The 17979-nt window shown below is 37.8% G+C and overlaps 1 protein-coding gene across 2 annotated transcripts in view; it reads right to left on the bottom strand.

The window, feature by feature from the left end:
- PRRG4 (proline rich and Gla domain 4) overlaps positions 1–12220 on the bottom strand; it is a 32739-nt gene extending 20519 nt beyond the window's left edge. The window contains exons 1-5 of one of the 2 annotated variants that reach the window (XM_037838963.1): positions 12127–12220; positions 11365–11489; positions 6855–7018; positions 5674–5722; positions 4658–4790 (exon numbers count right to left, since the gene is read on the bottom strand). In XM_037838963.1, the coding sequence (XP_037694891.1) occupies positions 4658–4790; positions 5674–5722; positions 6855–7018; positions 11365–11467 (449 nt within the window). In that variant the 5' untranslated portion in view covers positions 11468–11489; positions 12127–12220. Of the gene's footprint in view, positions 1–4657; positions 4791–5673; positions 5723–6854; positions 7019–11364; positions 11490–11578; positions 12026–12126 lie in introns of those variants that run through there. The other variant, XM_037838962.1, reaches the window with a different exon arrangement.
- Positions 12221–17979: the final 5759 nt, after the last annotated feature.

Consider the following 17979-nt stretch of genomic DNA (forward strand, 5'->3'; position numbering starts at 1 on the left):
CACAATTCTTTTATGAGATACATTAAATTACTATCAGGGCCACCATACTGCACAACACCAGAGAGCACCATTCATGTTGTAGTCATAAAATTGGTACCTCCTTGGCACTGTGTAATGTGGTGGCTCCAATTACTACCCCCTATTTACTTATGGGGAAACCAAGGTGGAGAGCACATTTAAGTAACATGTCCAAAGTCAAACAGCTAGTTAGTAGTTTTAACCCCAGTCTAAACCAAGGCAGTCTGGCTCCCGAGTTCACATACTCAACCACTATATTACATTTACTTCTGGGAGGGGGATAACATACCATGTTCTCTTCCCACCAAAAGATATTGGGCTAAGACTAATGTGTTTTAGAAAGGAATCATATTTTACTACATTTTGGATTAAAAAAAATAATTTAGCAAACACAAACGAAATGCTACAATAAAAGTTTGCAGTGAGCCTAATAATGCTTTACCGACACTGCACTGGAAATATATCTACAATATTTGTTGAGTAACAAAGGTAAGTTGCAAAGGAGAAAATATAACACACATTTCTTTGTAAAATAATAAATCATATATGTTAGTATATTCATGGAAAAAGTCTGTAGTTATACACACCAAACTCATAATAGTGGTTATCTCTGTAAAGTAGGATTACGGAGACTTTCACTTCTGATGTTCTTTGATATTTGAATTTTTAAATAACATGCATGTATTACTTTTGTAGTCACAACATATGATAAAATATCTTTTAAGACTCTCATCTCTGTTATCAATACATTTTCAGATACTCTCATTCATCTCAATGGAAATGATTTTTAAGTGATTCACAGCAGATGAGATGAAGCTACCTACTTTAAACCTTCCTCAAGAGAAAACATTTTCACTAAATTTTAGAAAAAATATGTACCTCTTATATTTACTAATTTCATTCATGTTTATGTATATGTAAAAGTTTCTTTTATAATAAGTAACTTTGAGAAACTTTTTAATTCTGACAAATTAATAATCAAGGACATAAAGTTCATTTTCATCTGTGAAAATATTACAGAACTTTAAGAGGAATCAAAGTCCATTTTCTTCATCTTACAGATGAGGAAAGCTCAGGAAATCAAGGAATTTGCTTCAGAACTAACAAGAGAAACTTTGCCTCCAGTTCAGTGTTCTTCCTCCATATATTCTATTTTTCATTAATATCTGATACGAAATAATTAAGAACAGCCTTGCCCCAATTAATTAGAACAGTTTTGATTAAAATCTTCTGGTTACCTAAAAAGCCACTTTTTTTTTTTAAATTAACTTTTTTTTTAAATCAACTGTATAAAAAATAAAAAAAATTAAAAAAAACATACAACAAAAGAACATTTCAGCAACTGTTCCTATAACTTTGAATTTATTTCAAAATAAAATGCAAAAAAAAAGAACATTTCAAACAGACCATAATAAAGGAGTAAGAAAAAGACAACTAACCTAGGGTAACTACTTTACTTCCAACATGTTCCTACTCTACCCCAAGAAAGTAACCTAATATAGCAACATTTCTACGAACTTGTTCCTACTATACCCATCAGAATTTAACAGACCATAGTCATTCCTGGGCATTCCCAGAATGTTAAATTTACCCACGATAGCTTATCTGTTCTTACTGGATTATCTTTCCCCCTTCCTTAATTCCTCTCTACTGCTAGTTCCCATACATTCTACATTACAAACCTTTTGTTTTACATTTTTCAAAGTTCACATTAGTGGTAGCATACATATTTCTCTTTTTGTGCCTGGCTTATTTCGCTCAGCATTGTCTTCAAGGTTCATCCATGTTGTCATATGTTTCAAGACATTGTTCCTTCTTACTGCCGCGTAGTATTCCATTGTGTGTATATACCACATTTTATTTATCCACTCATCTGTTGAAGGACATTTGGGTTGTTTCCATCTCTTGGCAATTGTGAACAATGTTGCTGTGAACATTGGTGTGCAGATATCTGTTCGTGTCACTGCTTTCAGATCTTCTGGGTATATACCGAGAAGTGCAATCGCTGGATCGAACGGTAACTCTGTATCTAGTTTTCCAAGGAACTGCCAGACTGACTTCCAGAGTGGCTGAACCATTATACAGTCCCACCAACAATGAATAAGAGCTCCAATTTCTCCACATCCCCTCCAGCATTTGCAGTTTCCTGTTTGTTTAATGGCAGCCACTCTAATTGGTGTTAGATGGTATCTCATTGTGGTCTTAATTTGCATCTCTCCAATAGCTAGTGAAGCTGAACATTTTTTCATGTGTTTCTTGGCCATTTGTATTTCCTTTTCAGAGAACTGTCTTTTCATATCTTTTGCCCATTTTATAACTGAGCTGTCTGTACTATCGTCATTGAGTTGTAGGATTTCTTTATATATGCAAGATATCAGTCTTTTGTCAGACACATGGTTTCCAAAAATTTTTTCCCATTGAGTTGGCTGCCTCTTTACCTTTTTGACAAATTCCTGTGGGGTACAGAAATTTCTAAGCTTGAGGAGTTCCCATTTATCTATTTTTTCTTTTGTTGGTTGTGCTTTGGGTGTAAAGTCTAGGAAGTGGCCGCCTAATACAAGGTCTTGAAGATGTTGCCCTACATTATCTTCTAGGAGTTTTATGGTACTGTCTTTTATATTGAGCTCTTTGATCCATTTTGAGTTAATTTTTGTGTAGGGTGTGAGGTGGGGGTCCTCTTTCATTCTTTTGGATATGGATATCCAACTCTCTCAGCCCCATTTGTTGAAAAGGCCGTTATGACCCAGTTCAGTGACTTTGGGGGCCTTATCAAAGATCAGTCAGCCACAGATCTGGGGGTCTATCTCCGAATTCTTAATTCGATTCCATTGATCAATATGTCTATCTTTGTGCCAGTACCATGCTGTTTTGACAACTGTGGCTTTATAATAAGCTTCAAAGTCAGGGAGTGTAAGGCCTCCCACTTCATTTTTCTTTTTTAGAGTGTCTTTAGCAATTCGAGGCATCTTCCCTTTCCAAATAAATTTGATTACTAGCTTTTCCAAGTCTGCAAAGTAGGTTGTTAGAATTTTGATTGGGATTGCATTGAATCTATAGATGAGTTTGGGTAGAACTGACATCTTAATGACACTAAAAATCCACTTTTATATTGCATTTTAGGGTAGTTGTTTAATCCTTTTTTAAAAATTCAATTAATTAAATTGAAGTTTTAAGTTCTAAAAATTCAGTTAATTAAATAATTTTTTGATGCTATATTGGTTTAATTAGCCTTTTTTTTTTTTTAACGGTGACCACAAAATGGAACTTTAGAACCATCATATAATTAAGAGTTTTGAAATGGTACTGAAATAGTTTTTAAAGTCAGGAAATTTAACACTGATTCAATACTATTATCTAATAGCCAGTCCATATTTGAATTTCTTCCAAAACTATCCTTTTTAGCAACTTAGTTTTCTGGCCAGGATCTCCAGGATGCATTCAGTCATCATGTCTTTTTTGCCTATTATAATTTGGAAGAATTAGTTCCTCAAGACTTTGTTTTTTATGACTTTGACCTTTTTTTGGAGAGTACAGGCCAGTTGTTTTGTAGAACTTAAATTTTACTTAATATGAGTTGAAAATGTCTTCTTAATTCAGAAGACAAAGAGTCTTCTAATATATGTGATAAAGAATACTTTCTCTTCTAGTGGAAAGGTACAAAAATACTGCCTATTTTTTGCAGAAAGATAAACTAATTGACTAACTTATCATTAAAAAGTACACCTGGTCACTATCATGAGGTTGTTTACAGAATTGGAAAGTGTGAACCGGGATATACCAGTATTAATTTTTAAAAGTCTGTTTAGCACCTGATGCTTTTTTGAATAAGGTTATTTCCATACCTACACATCTTTACTTACTGGGAAGATAATTAGCACTCTTTATTTTAATAGGGATACTGAGGTTCTATTATGCAAACCATTATGGTCTTTACAAATCTCAATGTGCTTTATTAATGTGTTATCTTCACATTTTATTTTATTCATTTTTATTTAATTTGAAGTTTTAATAAAAATAGTTGAATTCAAAAGCCATTTATACTCTTTCTACTTAGGTGGCTATATATCTGGATGTGTTAACTCTTGTGACTCAGAATAAACTACAGAACTTCTTGCCTCTGAAAGTAATGTGGGGACACTGGTATCTGCCTCCTGCTTAAGAAATAAAGATTGAAAAAAATCAAGCTAACACATGTGAAGCTTTCTGCATTCTTTTTTGAAGGATGTTAGAAATAACATCATTAGCTTGTCTATGGAAGTGTTAAATTAGGCAACCAAATGACCAGAGGGGACTGGGGAAACATGACAACTAATTGCAATGTGGTACCCTGATTTGGGTCTTGGGGCAGACAGAGAACACAAATGGAAAAACTGGTGAAATCCTAAATAAACTCTGGAGTTTAGTTAACGATAATGTATCAATGCTGGTTTCTTAGTTCTATCAGATGTCCTATGGTAATGTAAGATGTTAGCAATGGAGGAAACTGGATGAAAGATATACAGAAACTTTGTACTACTTTTGTTACTCTCCTGTAAAATGTTTTTTTTTAGAAAAACAGGCAACCATTTGCTTGAACCATCTTAAAATAACAATACAGAATGTATAACAATGAATTGAATATTTTTTATTTGGTACTTACCCTGGATGCTGTTGTCTCTTACACTTAGTGATACAAAGATGGTAACCAAATAATCCACAGAAAACCAAAAATACTCCAGCAGCAATTAATCCAGTCAAAAGGCCCAAAGCATTAATTTTCTCTCTGTTAACATCTTAAGAGAAATTACAATAACATAAAATTAATAAAATAACTGAAAAGTACCACCTATGATTTCAATAAATTAAATACTGGACCTAAGCACATTATTAAGCACCTAATTATTAATACTTAATTCTTCAAAAAGTCTTTGTGCTACCGACACTACCTGAAAAATTTTTAAATGACACTTCCTAAAAGCTCTCCTTATAGTTAATTCTTTCATTTATTTTAAATAGGTTGTATTAAATGCATAATATTCAACATTAAGTGGGCTGAACATATTCTTTGCACAAGTGAACACATTACATTTTGGCATTATCTATTAAGATAAATCTTGTTAAGCAACCTCAGTGTAATGATGTAATACAGTCTCCCTTTTAGTGGGCTCTATCAAAGGGGAATGAAAGTATACCTGGCAAAAACAAACAAACAAAAACACCCAACTAAAAAGCAGCTTGAGATTATCAATACAGATAAGATAAAGGATCTCCCCTTTCTGGAAGTTACTTAATTTCATTCAACAATCCTAATTTACCTAACATAAGTATTTCTTTCACTTGTCATGGTAAAAGGGGAGAAATGTTAAAATAGTTTAGTACTTGAAACTAACAGAGTCCTGCTTTTATTCTATGCAAGTCTTGACTTACCTGACTTGTTTAAACCAGCTTTAAGCCTAATATCTCACTTCCCTAGTATCTCATCAAACTTGATTTTCCAAGTGTAAATAGAAGAACATGGCTTTCTCTGTTTTAGACAGCCCAGTGTATAATCAAGAAGTCTTTCTTGGATTTACAAGGTATGTATGTTGCACAACACCAAATTCAAACAATAAAGCTAAAATGTATTACAATAGAGAGGGCAGGGAAAAGATTAAATTTGATCAATTCTTGCCTTACCTGATTTTGTGGTTGGTCCTTTAATCGAATAGCCTTGCCAAAATGTCAACTATGAAAAAGATAAATTTCCCAAGTTTATTTAATTTCTTTATTATTGTTTCATTTGCTCTCAATGACCTAGACGAGGGGTGGTAAACTCTTGGCATGTGCCACAGATAGGATACTAGTTCATTCAAGCCTCAGGGTGTGACTCACTCCAGTAAAAGCACTAACACCCACCACTGCCTCTGTTGTCTCTGGAACTGGTCAGGGGATGATTGCCAGCCTCAACTCTGCTACTATACTCTGCTATTCTTTCGCTTGCTCAGGGCCCCCACTCAGGCATCAGAGGAAACTACTATAACAGAGAGAGTTACTGAGAGTAACAACTGTGGAAACTGAGGCTGTGGATCCATTATCATATGCTTCTCCAATGAAAAGGAGTCCAAAATTTTCTGTATGAGGTGGGCCTTCAGTTTGCCAGGAGATTTTATTGAAATGTGTTTTGTGATTTGGAAAGACATCCCTGAGTCAATTCTAAGTTCAGTGTTACTTCAGAGAATAAAAGCTGATTGCAAGGAATTGAGAAAAAAATTAGAAAATGGGTTTGTGAAAAACAGAATAAAATCCCAACAAGAACAACTGCAAAGTATATAGTTTGGTTTTCCCTCTCTAACAGATAAGGCATGGGGAATGGGAGGCTGGGGATACGGGAGAATAAAAAACTAGGCTTCCTTGCCACCTGCATTTGAAGAAGTGTACCTGGAGAGGTCCTTATTGACCAAAGTGTAAAATGGGACCCTTGAGGAAGGGAAAAAGGAGCTGGGGTTATTTTAATCTACAAAACCTTTATGGGCATAGAAATTGCTCCTTGTCTTAAATGATTGAATCCTAAATCTGCCTAAGTCAGAGGACAAACTCAATATCTTGAAATTTAATTCATTCTGCCCCATTGTTGTTTTTGAGCACAATAAAAAGTAAACACACAAAATCACAACATAGCCAATAATTTCTTAATTACTATAAACCCAGTTAATTAAGTATAAAACCAGGTCTAAACAGGTTTATGAGTATTTTAAGGACATAGAAAGAAATAACAGGACCCTGAGTTTGTTTAAAGCATAAAATCTCTAATGACTGAAAGTGCCACTTAAGTACAATTTAATAAATTTCCAGCTAATTAACAAAATCAACCAAATTACCGTTTTATCTTCATCCATAAAAATCTCTCTAGCTTCCTCATAATTACAAAGTTCTTCATTGCACTCTCTTTCTAGGTCACCAGGAGTGAAGAGTTCCATATCAAATCTATTATATAGAAGATGTCGTTGTATGAAAGAGTTTGCATCCTCCTTTGATGTAAAAACTAATGAAGAAATAAAAATATTTCAGATAATGATTAAAAAAACACAGAAATTCCTGTTTTAAGTGTGGGAAAAGTGACTAGTTCTCTTGATTTGCCTAAATTATACCTAACTTTTTTGTACAGTTTTAAAATCCAACAAAAACAAGTAACTTCAATAAAAAAATAATTTCTGCTGAATATAAAATACAAATATTAGCATATTTCCAGTGCACACTTTGGTTATTATGTCCAAAAATATTAGTATAAATAAAAATTATTTAAACATCACTTTTCCCTCTAGACAATCATTTTGCCAACAAATGATAGGTTAGACTATCCTATTTCTAAAGGGTGAGTTCCCTATTATCCTGATTGAGAAAATTAATGTGGCATAATGGAAACAATATTGGATTGAGAGTTGGAAGACAGGGATTCTTGGTTCTGCTTTGACTTAGCTATCAACCATGTATCCTGGGAAAAGTCATTTATCTCTCTGAGCTGTCATTTTCTCATCTGTAAAATAAGGAAACTGAGTTAAATGATCACTAAGATCTCTTTAAGTTCCAAAATTATAAATGAATACATTAATAAATTTTTATATTCAAGTTTATATTAAAATTTATAAAATTCTAAACTCATGTTAATAAAATTATAAGTTTATTATAAGACTAATTAAAAAACATGCAGCATCTACCAAAGATGTAGTTCTCCTCCCCCCACTCACACATGCCTATAATACGTTAGACGATTCCCTCTACGTTTGCTGGGAGGGTAAATGGTAAACATGACAAGATGAAGCACAGGTTGACACAAAACCAAAATATCCCACCATTGCAATGTTTAAAAAATAACCTACAACCTTGAAACTCGTTTTGGTGCCACACAAAGCATAAGTGATTTTGCTCCAGTTCACATTACCAAGACTGGAATTTGGCTCTCTGAGATCTACATCCAAAGCTTAAAAGAATTTAGAAGTGTTGGTACCTCCCACTGCTAACTTTTATTAAAGGAAGAATAATTACAGTGGGCAACTGAAAGCCAGCTCAAGACCAACAAGAGAACATGGCCTAGAAGATTAATGCTGACATATGAGTGACTTTAGGTTGTCATTTATAGCCCTTTAAGAAGAGTCACACCATGTCCAAGATGTTTTCTGACTAATCATCTTTCCAAACTGATCTGAATTTTATAGAGCTGTTCTGTCCAATACAGTAGCCACTAGCCACATATGGCTTTTAAGCACTTGAAATGTACCTAATCTAAATCGAGATGAGGTTTAAGTAGGATTAGGTACATAAGAAGGGCTGTATGCAAAATGTGCTGTGAAATATACACATTTCGAGATTTGGTATGTAAAAAAGAATGTGAAATATTTCATTAATAATGTCTTATATTGACTACATGTTGAAATGATAATAATTTTGGGTTAAATAAAATGCACTAATAAATTAATTTCATCTGTTTCCAATGTTCAAAGTGGCTAGAAATTGTAAAATAATACGTGACCAGCGTTATATTTCTATTGGCCAGCATTATATCTAGAGTATCAATTTCTATATTATAAGCACCATAAGGTTATTCAAGCAAGGAGGAAACTAGAATGGAATAACTGGTGATAATTGTTTAAAGAAATATTTTAAAAGACTGATAGAAAGACCAGTGTGGTGAAATATTTGTGCTTTCTTTCTTCACTTTTCTTCTTGTAGATTTTATGCTGCCACCAAATGGGGAAAGAGGAAGATTTTTCCACCAAAGATAAACTCTGGATCACACTATTCTTGTCCATGGTATACCTCCCTCCCTCCATTCCACCCTCATTCAGTAAAGCACACCAGGCAACTCAGAGGTACTGCTGGATCTACTTTCAAAATATAGCAGGAATCTAACCACTTCTTACCACCTCCACCATTGCTATCCTGGTCCAAGCTTCGATCATCTCTCACTGAGACGCCTGCAATGATCTTCTTGCTCTCCTATAGTCAGTCTGTTTTTAACATCACAGCCAGAGCGATTTTTTTTTAAAAGTCAGACTGTGTTCCTACTTTTAAAAGCCTTCTAACAGCAATCCCATCTCCCTCGGAGTAAAAGACAAAGTCCTTACCATTGGCCCACATGGCCCAAAACAATCTGGTCCTCAGCCCCTTACCTCTTTGACCTCAGCTCTTGCCACCTTCCCTTGCTACACACACTGTTGTAGCTACACTGACTGGCTTCCAACATACCTGCTTCTCTCCTGCCTTTGCACGTGCTGCTTCCTATGACAGGAACTCTCTTTTTTCCAGTTCTCTGGACCTAGTAATGAAACAACTCACCATCTGCCTAATTTAGCTATACTTGCTGCATAAAATCTGATTTCAGAATGCAGAACTAGAAATCTGCCTCTGATTTGCTACCTCTCAGATATGGCCAGACTCTTAGATTTTACTGGCTAAAAAAGCAGTAACAAATTTCTCATTGAAAGTCTTCTGTTCAAGCAGGTTATCTTAGTTATAAAAATACCCACCCATCCCCACTCCTATTGGACTCGAAGCTAATTTCCACTTGAAGGGAAAATAAAAATGAGAGGGAGCAATAAGCACTGACATTTTTCCTGACATGATATTTATGCTAAAAAGTATCCTCATTGCTGTTATTAAACGTGCCTTCCAGGGACTACTGTTGCCACTTTCCTGAGTGTGAGAGTTCTGATTATTATCAGTGGGCTGACGTCAGACATAACCTGCGATGCCAGATCAAACTTTTCCCTGTCTCCTTTATGATCTCAGGAGAAATACTGTCTTTTGTTATTTGGGTTCTAAGATGAAAAGAAGCAAACTTCCGTGTTCCTGGTGTATCCTTGGCTTCCAATGGAAGCTCCTAATTTTCATGTAGCCTTTGTACTTTTGTACTTGTCTCTGCAGATTTTCTTGCCATCTCTATTGTCTCCAGTCTCAGGCTATCCTAAAAGGCTGTCTACGTATTCTACTCTTTCAAATCCACCAACCCATAAATTCCATTCTCTTCCTCTCTCCTGTCTCCTGTTTACTAAATAGGCTTCTTTAAAATCATTTCAACTTCATCCTTGGGCCTGATCAAGTCTCCTGAGGTAGAGTTACCCTTTCCTCTGCTCTAACAGTTCTCTGTTCCTACTTCTGTTGTACAGCTCATGCAAATTGTCTATTTTTACACCACTCCCCCCACCAAATGAATGAGGAGGTCCTCCAGGGCCAGGATTATATCTTTCATTTCTACATCGCCAGCACCTCTCATAGGGCCTGGCACATAGCACGTGTTCAGAAAGTAGTTGTTAAAGGAACAAGTCGGCTTTTCAAATACATTTTGTTTATATTTTCCACAGAATCTCCAGCTCTCCCCACTCAAGTCTGGTCTCTTAAATTCCTTCCATAATTTGTGATGTTCCTTAAAGTATCATTTATGCCTGTATCATATGAATGATTAAATACAGTCATATTCATTTGCAGAATAAGCATCTGCAATCTGGGAGGCACTAAGAAGGATCCCCTTCCAAAATACACACACACACCCATGGGAGGTTTAACACACTAAGCTGTATTAATCATTAATAAGTCAGCCAGAGTGTTAGTGAAACATCCTTCCCAAATGAAAATGAGCTGAGAGTAGGATTTGATGAGGAGGGATAAGGGACCGGAATATGTGGAGAAGTAGATTCAAAATGCTGGCGATGGGAGGGGAAGCACAATGACTAGACAGGGAGAAAGATGCTGAGAGCCAAAACTAATTTTGTTTTTCTTTTTGGTTTTGCTGGATTAGGCTTTTTAAATGTGGGCTTCAGGTTCAAGAAGCTGGAACCAGTCTATTTGTGACCTGGAACCCACAAGGTATTGATTTTTAGGTTAGCAAGTCCCAATCCTACTCTATGAAAGACATTTTAAAACCAAAAAGGACCCGTGCCCCCATCATTTTACAGTTGAGGACATACAAGTCCAAAACAATTAAGTAACTTGTCTAAGGTTTCAGAGCAAGTCCAGACTAGATCCCAGACTCCCTGTCCATCTTTCCAGGAAGAAAAAGTAATTACCCTCATATTCACCACTAACATCACCAGAAAAACGGCACTCACTGATTTTCAGAAGTTGAAATAGGTTTACCATTCAGTCAACCACAAACCAGGTAAATACAAATTTATAAAAGAAAACGCACAGAAAAAAAACTTATCAGTTGTAGTTTAAAAACATAAAAAACCCCACAACATTACCAAGCAAACCACAAATTAAACTAAAGGATTTTTTTAGTGCTTCGATGATTGATGGGGGCACGGAATTTCAAATACTACACTTTCTCGCTTGAAATCTAGATTACGCAGCTCCGGTTTCCAAGTTTTTCTTCGAAACTGAAGCCTTGCTTACCTTCTTCTCCCGCATGCCTAGTATCCCTTGAACTTCTCGTGCAATGAGGAAACGCGAAGGTAACTATGGGCAGCTGGCAGAATACAACCAGAAACGTAAACATAATCTGGCAACTGTCAAACAAACTAAAATAAAACACAAAACAAACGAAAAAAAAAGTCAAAAAAGCCCCTGCCTCAGCAGTTTGCGTTTCTGTGGGAACGGAGTCACTGACCTGTTGTGCTGAAAGCCACAGCGCGACTGCGCCCCGCGCGCGGTGTCGGCCACCGGATCCCGACCCGCGCCAGGAAAGCGGCCCCCAAGGGTGCCTGGGGACAAGTGCCGCGCGCTGGGACTCTGCCGCGGGTCACGCCGGCACCGCGGGAGCCGCCCCACTTTGCATTCGAATCCAACTCGGTCTTCAGGGAGCCTGGCCTCGCACTTGCAGCCCCGGACACATATTCCAGGAGCCCCCGGGCCGGAGCCACGTCGCTGGGTGGTCCCTGCGTCCGCCAGGCCCCCGATCTCCGGAGTCACACCCTCAATCTCAGCGACCCTCCCGGCCTTGCTCTCCGCACGGGTAGGTGGCCCCCGCGCTCGGGAGGAGGAAGCGTCTGGGGTCTGCGGCGGCGCGCTCGGGCCAGCCGGGTGAGGCGCACGACAAGAATTCCTACCCCAGTCTCAGGAGGTCGCCGAGGGGAGCAGGAGAGGGGGGCGGCGACTACTTGGGAGCACCTGGCCGCGCCCGCCCAGCCGCGCTCCTCCTCCCGGGGGCCGGCCTACCTGCAGCAGGCGGGTCGTGGGAGGTGTCCCTGGGCGTTCGCGCTTCGCTCTCGCAGCCGCGCCCGGCTCTGCCTGGCTCCCTTGGCTAGCCCAGGCCCCCGACGCCAGGTCTGGCCCCGCCTTGGCGGTAGGGGCGGTCGGTTTGTCGTTCGTTTCTAGATCCTCTCCTCTGTGAACTCCGGACTATTTTTGGTTCTGTGCTAAGTAGAGCGTCTTCGCTGCCTCCGGGCTTTTCGCTTTGGGTTCCACTGGGCTAGGAAGTCTTGTGATCACCTTAGGTTAACAGTTCCCAAAGGGTGGATAGGGGACAAGAACAAAATATTCATCAAAGAGAGAAAATGCACGTTATTAGTGATATGAAATGGGAAGTGACCTTAAAATTAATCGCTTTGGTTCTCAGTGTGGGGTCTGCCGGGTCTGCGGATGTATACAAGATCTTTCAGAGCATCTCCGAGGACAAAATTATTTCCATTATGATAAGACATGACTTGCTTTTTTTACTCTCAATTCTTTCATGAGTGTAAGGTGGAGATTTCCAGAGGCTCTTCGACGTGTGATGATGTCTTCAATCTGCTAACAGAATACCTGTGTGTGGATTCTTGCATTTTCTATATTTTCTATGCTAGTAGGTTTAGACCATCAACGTGTGCATTTTAGAGATTAATGAGTTGTTCTCAATACTTCTGAGAACTACTAGCTATCTTTGGTTATACCTGCTAGGACAGCTGTAACCCCATTATCCTCCAATAAATAGTTATCTTGGAATCCTGAAGTTTTCTTTGAGCCTATGTGGAAACACAAGAAATACACTTTGTTTTGGTTTGAAATAATATTTTGAGCATTTCTCAGTTTAATATCTAATACGATAAATACTAACAGATATAATCCACATAAGCAAAAGCTCTTTGGAGACTTCAATAATTTTAAAGAAGGTAAAGAGATCCCAAGATTGAAGTGTTTGAGAACTGCTGCTTCAGGTAATAAGGTAGTAGTGTACAGTGGATCCATGGCAGTGATGTTCATGTACTTCTTTGCCCAAATAACATGTATAACTTTTTTTTTTTTTAACATTATTTAACTTTCCATGTTTTGACCAGAGTGGCCTGCAATTACTGAAGCCAGAGGAAATTTTTTTCCTTTCCTAATCTTTGATTAATTCAATTTTCACCAAACTCTTTTTTCCTTCCCACAAAGGCTATTGTTCCTTTTATTCTGATTGTTTAGAATCAACTGAACTCTTCCTAAGTTTTCTGCAAACATTTCATTTTCACTGATTCCTTCTGGATAGAGCCTCTTCTTTTGCTTTCTCCCAGTCTCTTCCTCTCTCTTTTCCATCTTTCCACCTTGTGCTCTAACCTGTGTCTATGATGGCTCCTCTTCTCTCCTTATTTAAGCAATTGGGATCAAACTGGGAAGAGGCTTACGATGATTTCTTGTGGTTGACAGACGGTAAGAAAAGACACATCTTTACTAGAACACTCATTCTTTTATTCATTCATTCATTCATTCATTCAGTGTACATCATGGAGCCCAGGGATAAGAAGATAAATGCCATAATCCTTGTTCTGGAGGAGAACTTAATCTGGATAAGATTTATGGGAAGGCTGGCTTGTAAAGTTCTTGTGAGGGTAAAAACTGATTTATTCATCTTTACCTGGCAGAGTACCTTCTGTATTATATGTGCCCTACACATTTCTGTTGGGTGGAAGCAATTTATTTTCAGGTAGGAAAAGTGCTTCACACGATGTTGGGAGAGGCAAATGGTCAGATGCCTCATGCTCTGGAATCAGCAGATATAAACTCTGATGACATTCCTTAGTAGAATGTTTCCACCCACATATCTGGATATTTGGACCAAAACAAATGAAGCTTTCTGCTCACATCAACTATCAGAGTCTACAGACTGGGAGGGGGAGGCAGAGGCCGCAATGTAAGTCTGTTTCTTGGTGTTGAATTGCATGTTTCCCTGTAATATTAGATCCTAAGGAATATTACAGCATTTGGCAGGATACACACAAACTCTGAACACTATGGAACTGCAAGATATTTGAGGTTTGATGGCAAAGAGAAAACAGAACAGCCAGGAACAACAAATGTCCAAGATGGCCGATTTCTTCTGTTATCTACTAGATGTACTCATTTTCTTATTTTGTATCATGTGCTTTTATTTTTTTTATTTTTTTTTATCATCATTTTATTGAGATATATTCACATACCACGCAGTCATACAAAACAAATTGTACTTTCGATTGTTTACAGTACCATTACATAGTTGTACATTCATCACCCAAATCAATCCCTGACACCTTCATTAGCACACACACAAAAATAACAAGAATAATAATTAGAGTGAAAAAGAGCAATTGAAGTAAAAAAGAACACTAGGTACCTTTGTCTGTTTGTTTGCTTCCCCTACTTTTCTACACATCCATCCATAAACTAGACAAAGTGGAGTTTGGTCCTTATGGCATTCCCAATCCCACTGTCACCCCTTATAAGCTACATTTTTATACAACTGTCTTCGAGATTCATGGGTTCTGGGTTGTAGTTTAATAGTTTCAGGTATCCACCACCAGCTACCCCAATTCTTTAGAACCTAAAAAAGGTTGTCTAAAGTGTGCGTAAGAGTGCCCACCAGAGTGACCTCTCGGCTCCTTTTGGAATCTCTCTGTTACTGAAGCTTATTTCATTTCCTTTCACATCCCCCTTTTGGTCAAGAAGATGTTCTCCATCCCACGATGCCGGGTCTACATTCCTCCCCGGGAGTCATATTCCACGTTGCCAGGGAGATTCACTTCCCTGGGTGTCTGATCCCACGTAGGGGGGAGGGCAGTGATTTCACCTTTCAAGTTGGCTTAGCCAGAGAGAGAGGGCCACATCTGAGCAACAAAGAGGCATTCAGGAGGAGACTCTTAGGCACAAATACAGGGAGGCCTAGCCTCTCCTTTGCAGCAACCGTCTTCCCAAGGGTAAAACTTATGGTAGAGGGCTCAACCCATCAAACCACCAGTCCCCTATGTCTGTGGTCATGTTAGCAACCATGGAGGTGGGGTAGGCGAACACCCCTGCATTCTCCACAGGCTCCTCAAGGGGGCACTACAACTTTTTTTTTTTTTTTTTTCCTTGTTTGTCTTTTTTCTTTTTTTTTTTTTTTTTTAACTTTCCCTTCTTTTTTCAAATCAACTGTATGAAAAAAAAAGTTAAAAAGAAAACAAACATACAATAAAAGAACATTTCAAAGAGACCATAGCAAGGGAGTAAGAAAAAGACAACTAACCTAAGATAACTGCTTAACTTCCAACATGTTCCTACTTTACCCCAAGAAAGTTACATAATATAGCAACATTTCAGTGAACTTGTTCCTACTACATCCATCAGAAATTAACAGACCATAGTCATTTCTGGGCATCCCCAGAACGTTAAATAGCTTATCTGTTCTTCTTGGATTATTGTTCCCCCTTCCTTAATTGCTCTCTACTGCTAGTTCCCCTACATTCTACATTATAAACCATTTGTTTTACATTTTTCAAAGTTCACATTAGTGGTAGCATATAATATTTCTCTTTTTGTGCCTGGCTTATTTCGCTCAGCATTATGTCTTCAAGGTTCATCCATGTTGTCATATGTTTCACCAGATCGTTCCTTCTTACTGCCGTGTAGTATTCCATCGTGTGTATATACCACATTTTATTTATCCACTCATCTGTTGAAGGACATTTGGGTTGTTTCCATCTCTTGGCAATTGTGGATAATGCTGCTATGAACATTGGCGTGCAGATATCTGTTCGTGTCACTGCTTTCCGATCTTCCGGGTATATACCGAGAAGTGCAATCGCTGGATCGAATGGTAGCTCTATATCTAGTTTTCTAAGGAACTGCCAGACTGACTTCCAGAGTGGCTGAACCATTATACAGTCCCACCAACAATGAATAAGAGTTCCAATTTCTCCACATCCCCTCCAGCATTTGTAGTTTCCTGTTTGTTTAATGGCAGCCATTCTAACCGGTGTTAGATGGTATCTCATTGTGGTCTTAATTTGCATCTCTCTAATAGCTAGTGAAGCTGAACATTTTTTCATGTGTTTCTTGGCCATTTGTATTTCCTCTTCAGAGAACTGTCTTTTCATATCTTTTGCCCATTTTATAATTGGGCTGTCTGTATTATTGTCATTGAGTTGTAGGATTTCTTTGTATATGCAAGATATCAGTCTTTTGTCAGATACATGGTTTCCAAAAATTTTTTCCCATGGAGTTGGCTGCCTCTTTACCTTTTTGAGAAATTCCTTTGAGGTGCAGAAACTTCTAAGCTTGAGGAGTTCCCATTTATCTATTTTCTCTTTTGTTGCTTGTGCTTTGGGTGTAAAGTCTAGGAAGTGGCCCCCTAATACAAGGTCTTGAAGATGTTTTCCTACATTATCTTCTAGGAGTTTTATGGTACGTTCTTTTATATTGAGATCTTTGGTCCATTTTGAGTTAATTTTTGTGTAGGGGGTGAGGTATGGGTCCTCTTTCATTCTTTTGGATATGGATATCCAACTCTCCCAGCCCCATTTGTTGAAAAGACCATTATGGCTCAGTTCGGTGACTTTGGGGGCCTTATCAAAGATCAGTCGGCCATAGATCTGAGGGTCTATCTCTGAATTCTCAATTCGATTCCATTGATCTATATGTCTATCTTTGTGCCAGTACCATGCTGTTTTGGCAACTGTGGCTTTATAATAAGCTTCGAAGTCAGGGAGTGTAAGTCCTCCCACTTCGTTTTTCTTTTTTAAAGTGTCTTTAGCAATTCGAGGCATCTTCCCTTTCCAAATAAATTTGATAACTAGCTTTTCCAAGTCTGCAAAGTAGGTTGTTGGAATTTTGATTGGGATTGCATTGAATCTGTAGATGAGTTTGGGTAGAATTGACATCTTAATGACATTTAGCCTTCCTATCCATGAACATGGAATATTTTTCCATCTTTTAAGGTCCCCTTCTATTTCTTTTAGTAGAGTTAGGTAGTTTTCTTTGTATAGGTCTTTTACATCTTTGGTTAAGTTTATTCCTAGGTACTTGATTTTTTTAGTTGCTATTGAAAATGGTATCTTTTTCTTGAGTGTCTCTTCAGTTTGTTCATTTCTAGCATATAGAAACATTACTGACTTATGTGCATTAATCTTGTATCCCGCTACTTTGCTAAATTTGTTTATTAGCTCTAGTAGGTGTATCGTTGATTTCTCAGGGTTTTCTAGATATAAGATCATATCATCTGCAAACAATGACAGTTTTACTTCTTCTTTTCCAATTTGGATGCCTTTTATTTCTTTGTCTTGCCGGATTGCCCTGGCTAGCACTTCCAGCACAATGTTGAATAACAGTGGTGACAGCGGGCATCCTTGTCTTGTTCCTGATCTTAGAGGGAAGGCTTTCAGTCTCTCACCATTGAGTACTATGCTGGCTGTGGGTTTTTCATATATGCTCTTTATCATGTTGAGGAAGTTTCCTTCAATTCCTACCTTTTGAAGTGTTTTTATCAAAAAGGGATGTTGGATTTTGTCAAATGCTTTTTCAGCATCTATTGAGATGATCAATTGATTTTTCCCTTTCGAGTTTTTAATGTGTTGTAATACATTGATTGTTTTTCTTATGTTGAACCATCCTTGCATGCCTGGAATGAACCCCACTTGGTCATGGTGTATGATTTTTTTAATGTGTCTTTGGATTCGATTTGCAAGTATTTTGTTGAGGATTTTTGCATCTATATTCATTAGGGAGATTGGCCGGTAGTTTTCCTTTTTTGTAGCATCTTTGCCTGGTTTTGGTATTAGATTGATGTTAGCTTCATAAAATGAGTTAGGTAGTGTTCCATTTTTT

This window comes from Choloepus didactylus, chromosome 6 (genome assembly GCF_015220235.1).
Source record: "Choloepus didactylus isolate mChoDid1 chromosome 6, mChoDid1.pri, whole genome shotgun sequence".
Taxonomy (NCBI): domain Eukaryota; kingdom Metazoa; phylum Chordata; class Mammalia; order Pilosa; family Megalonychidae; genus Choloepus; species Choloepus didactylus.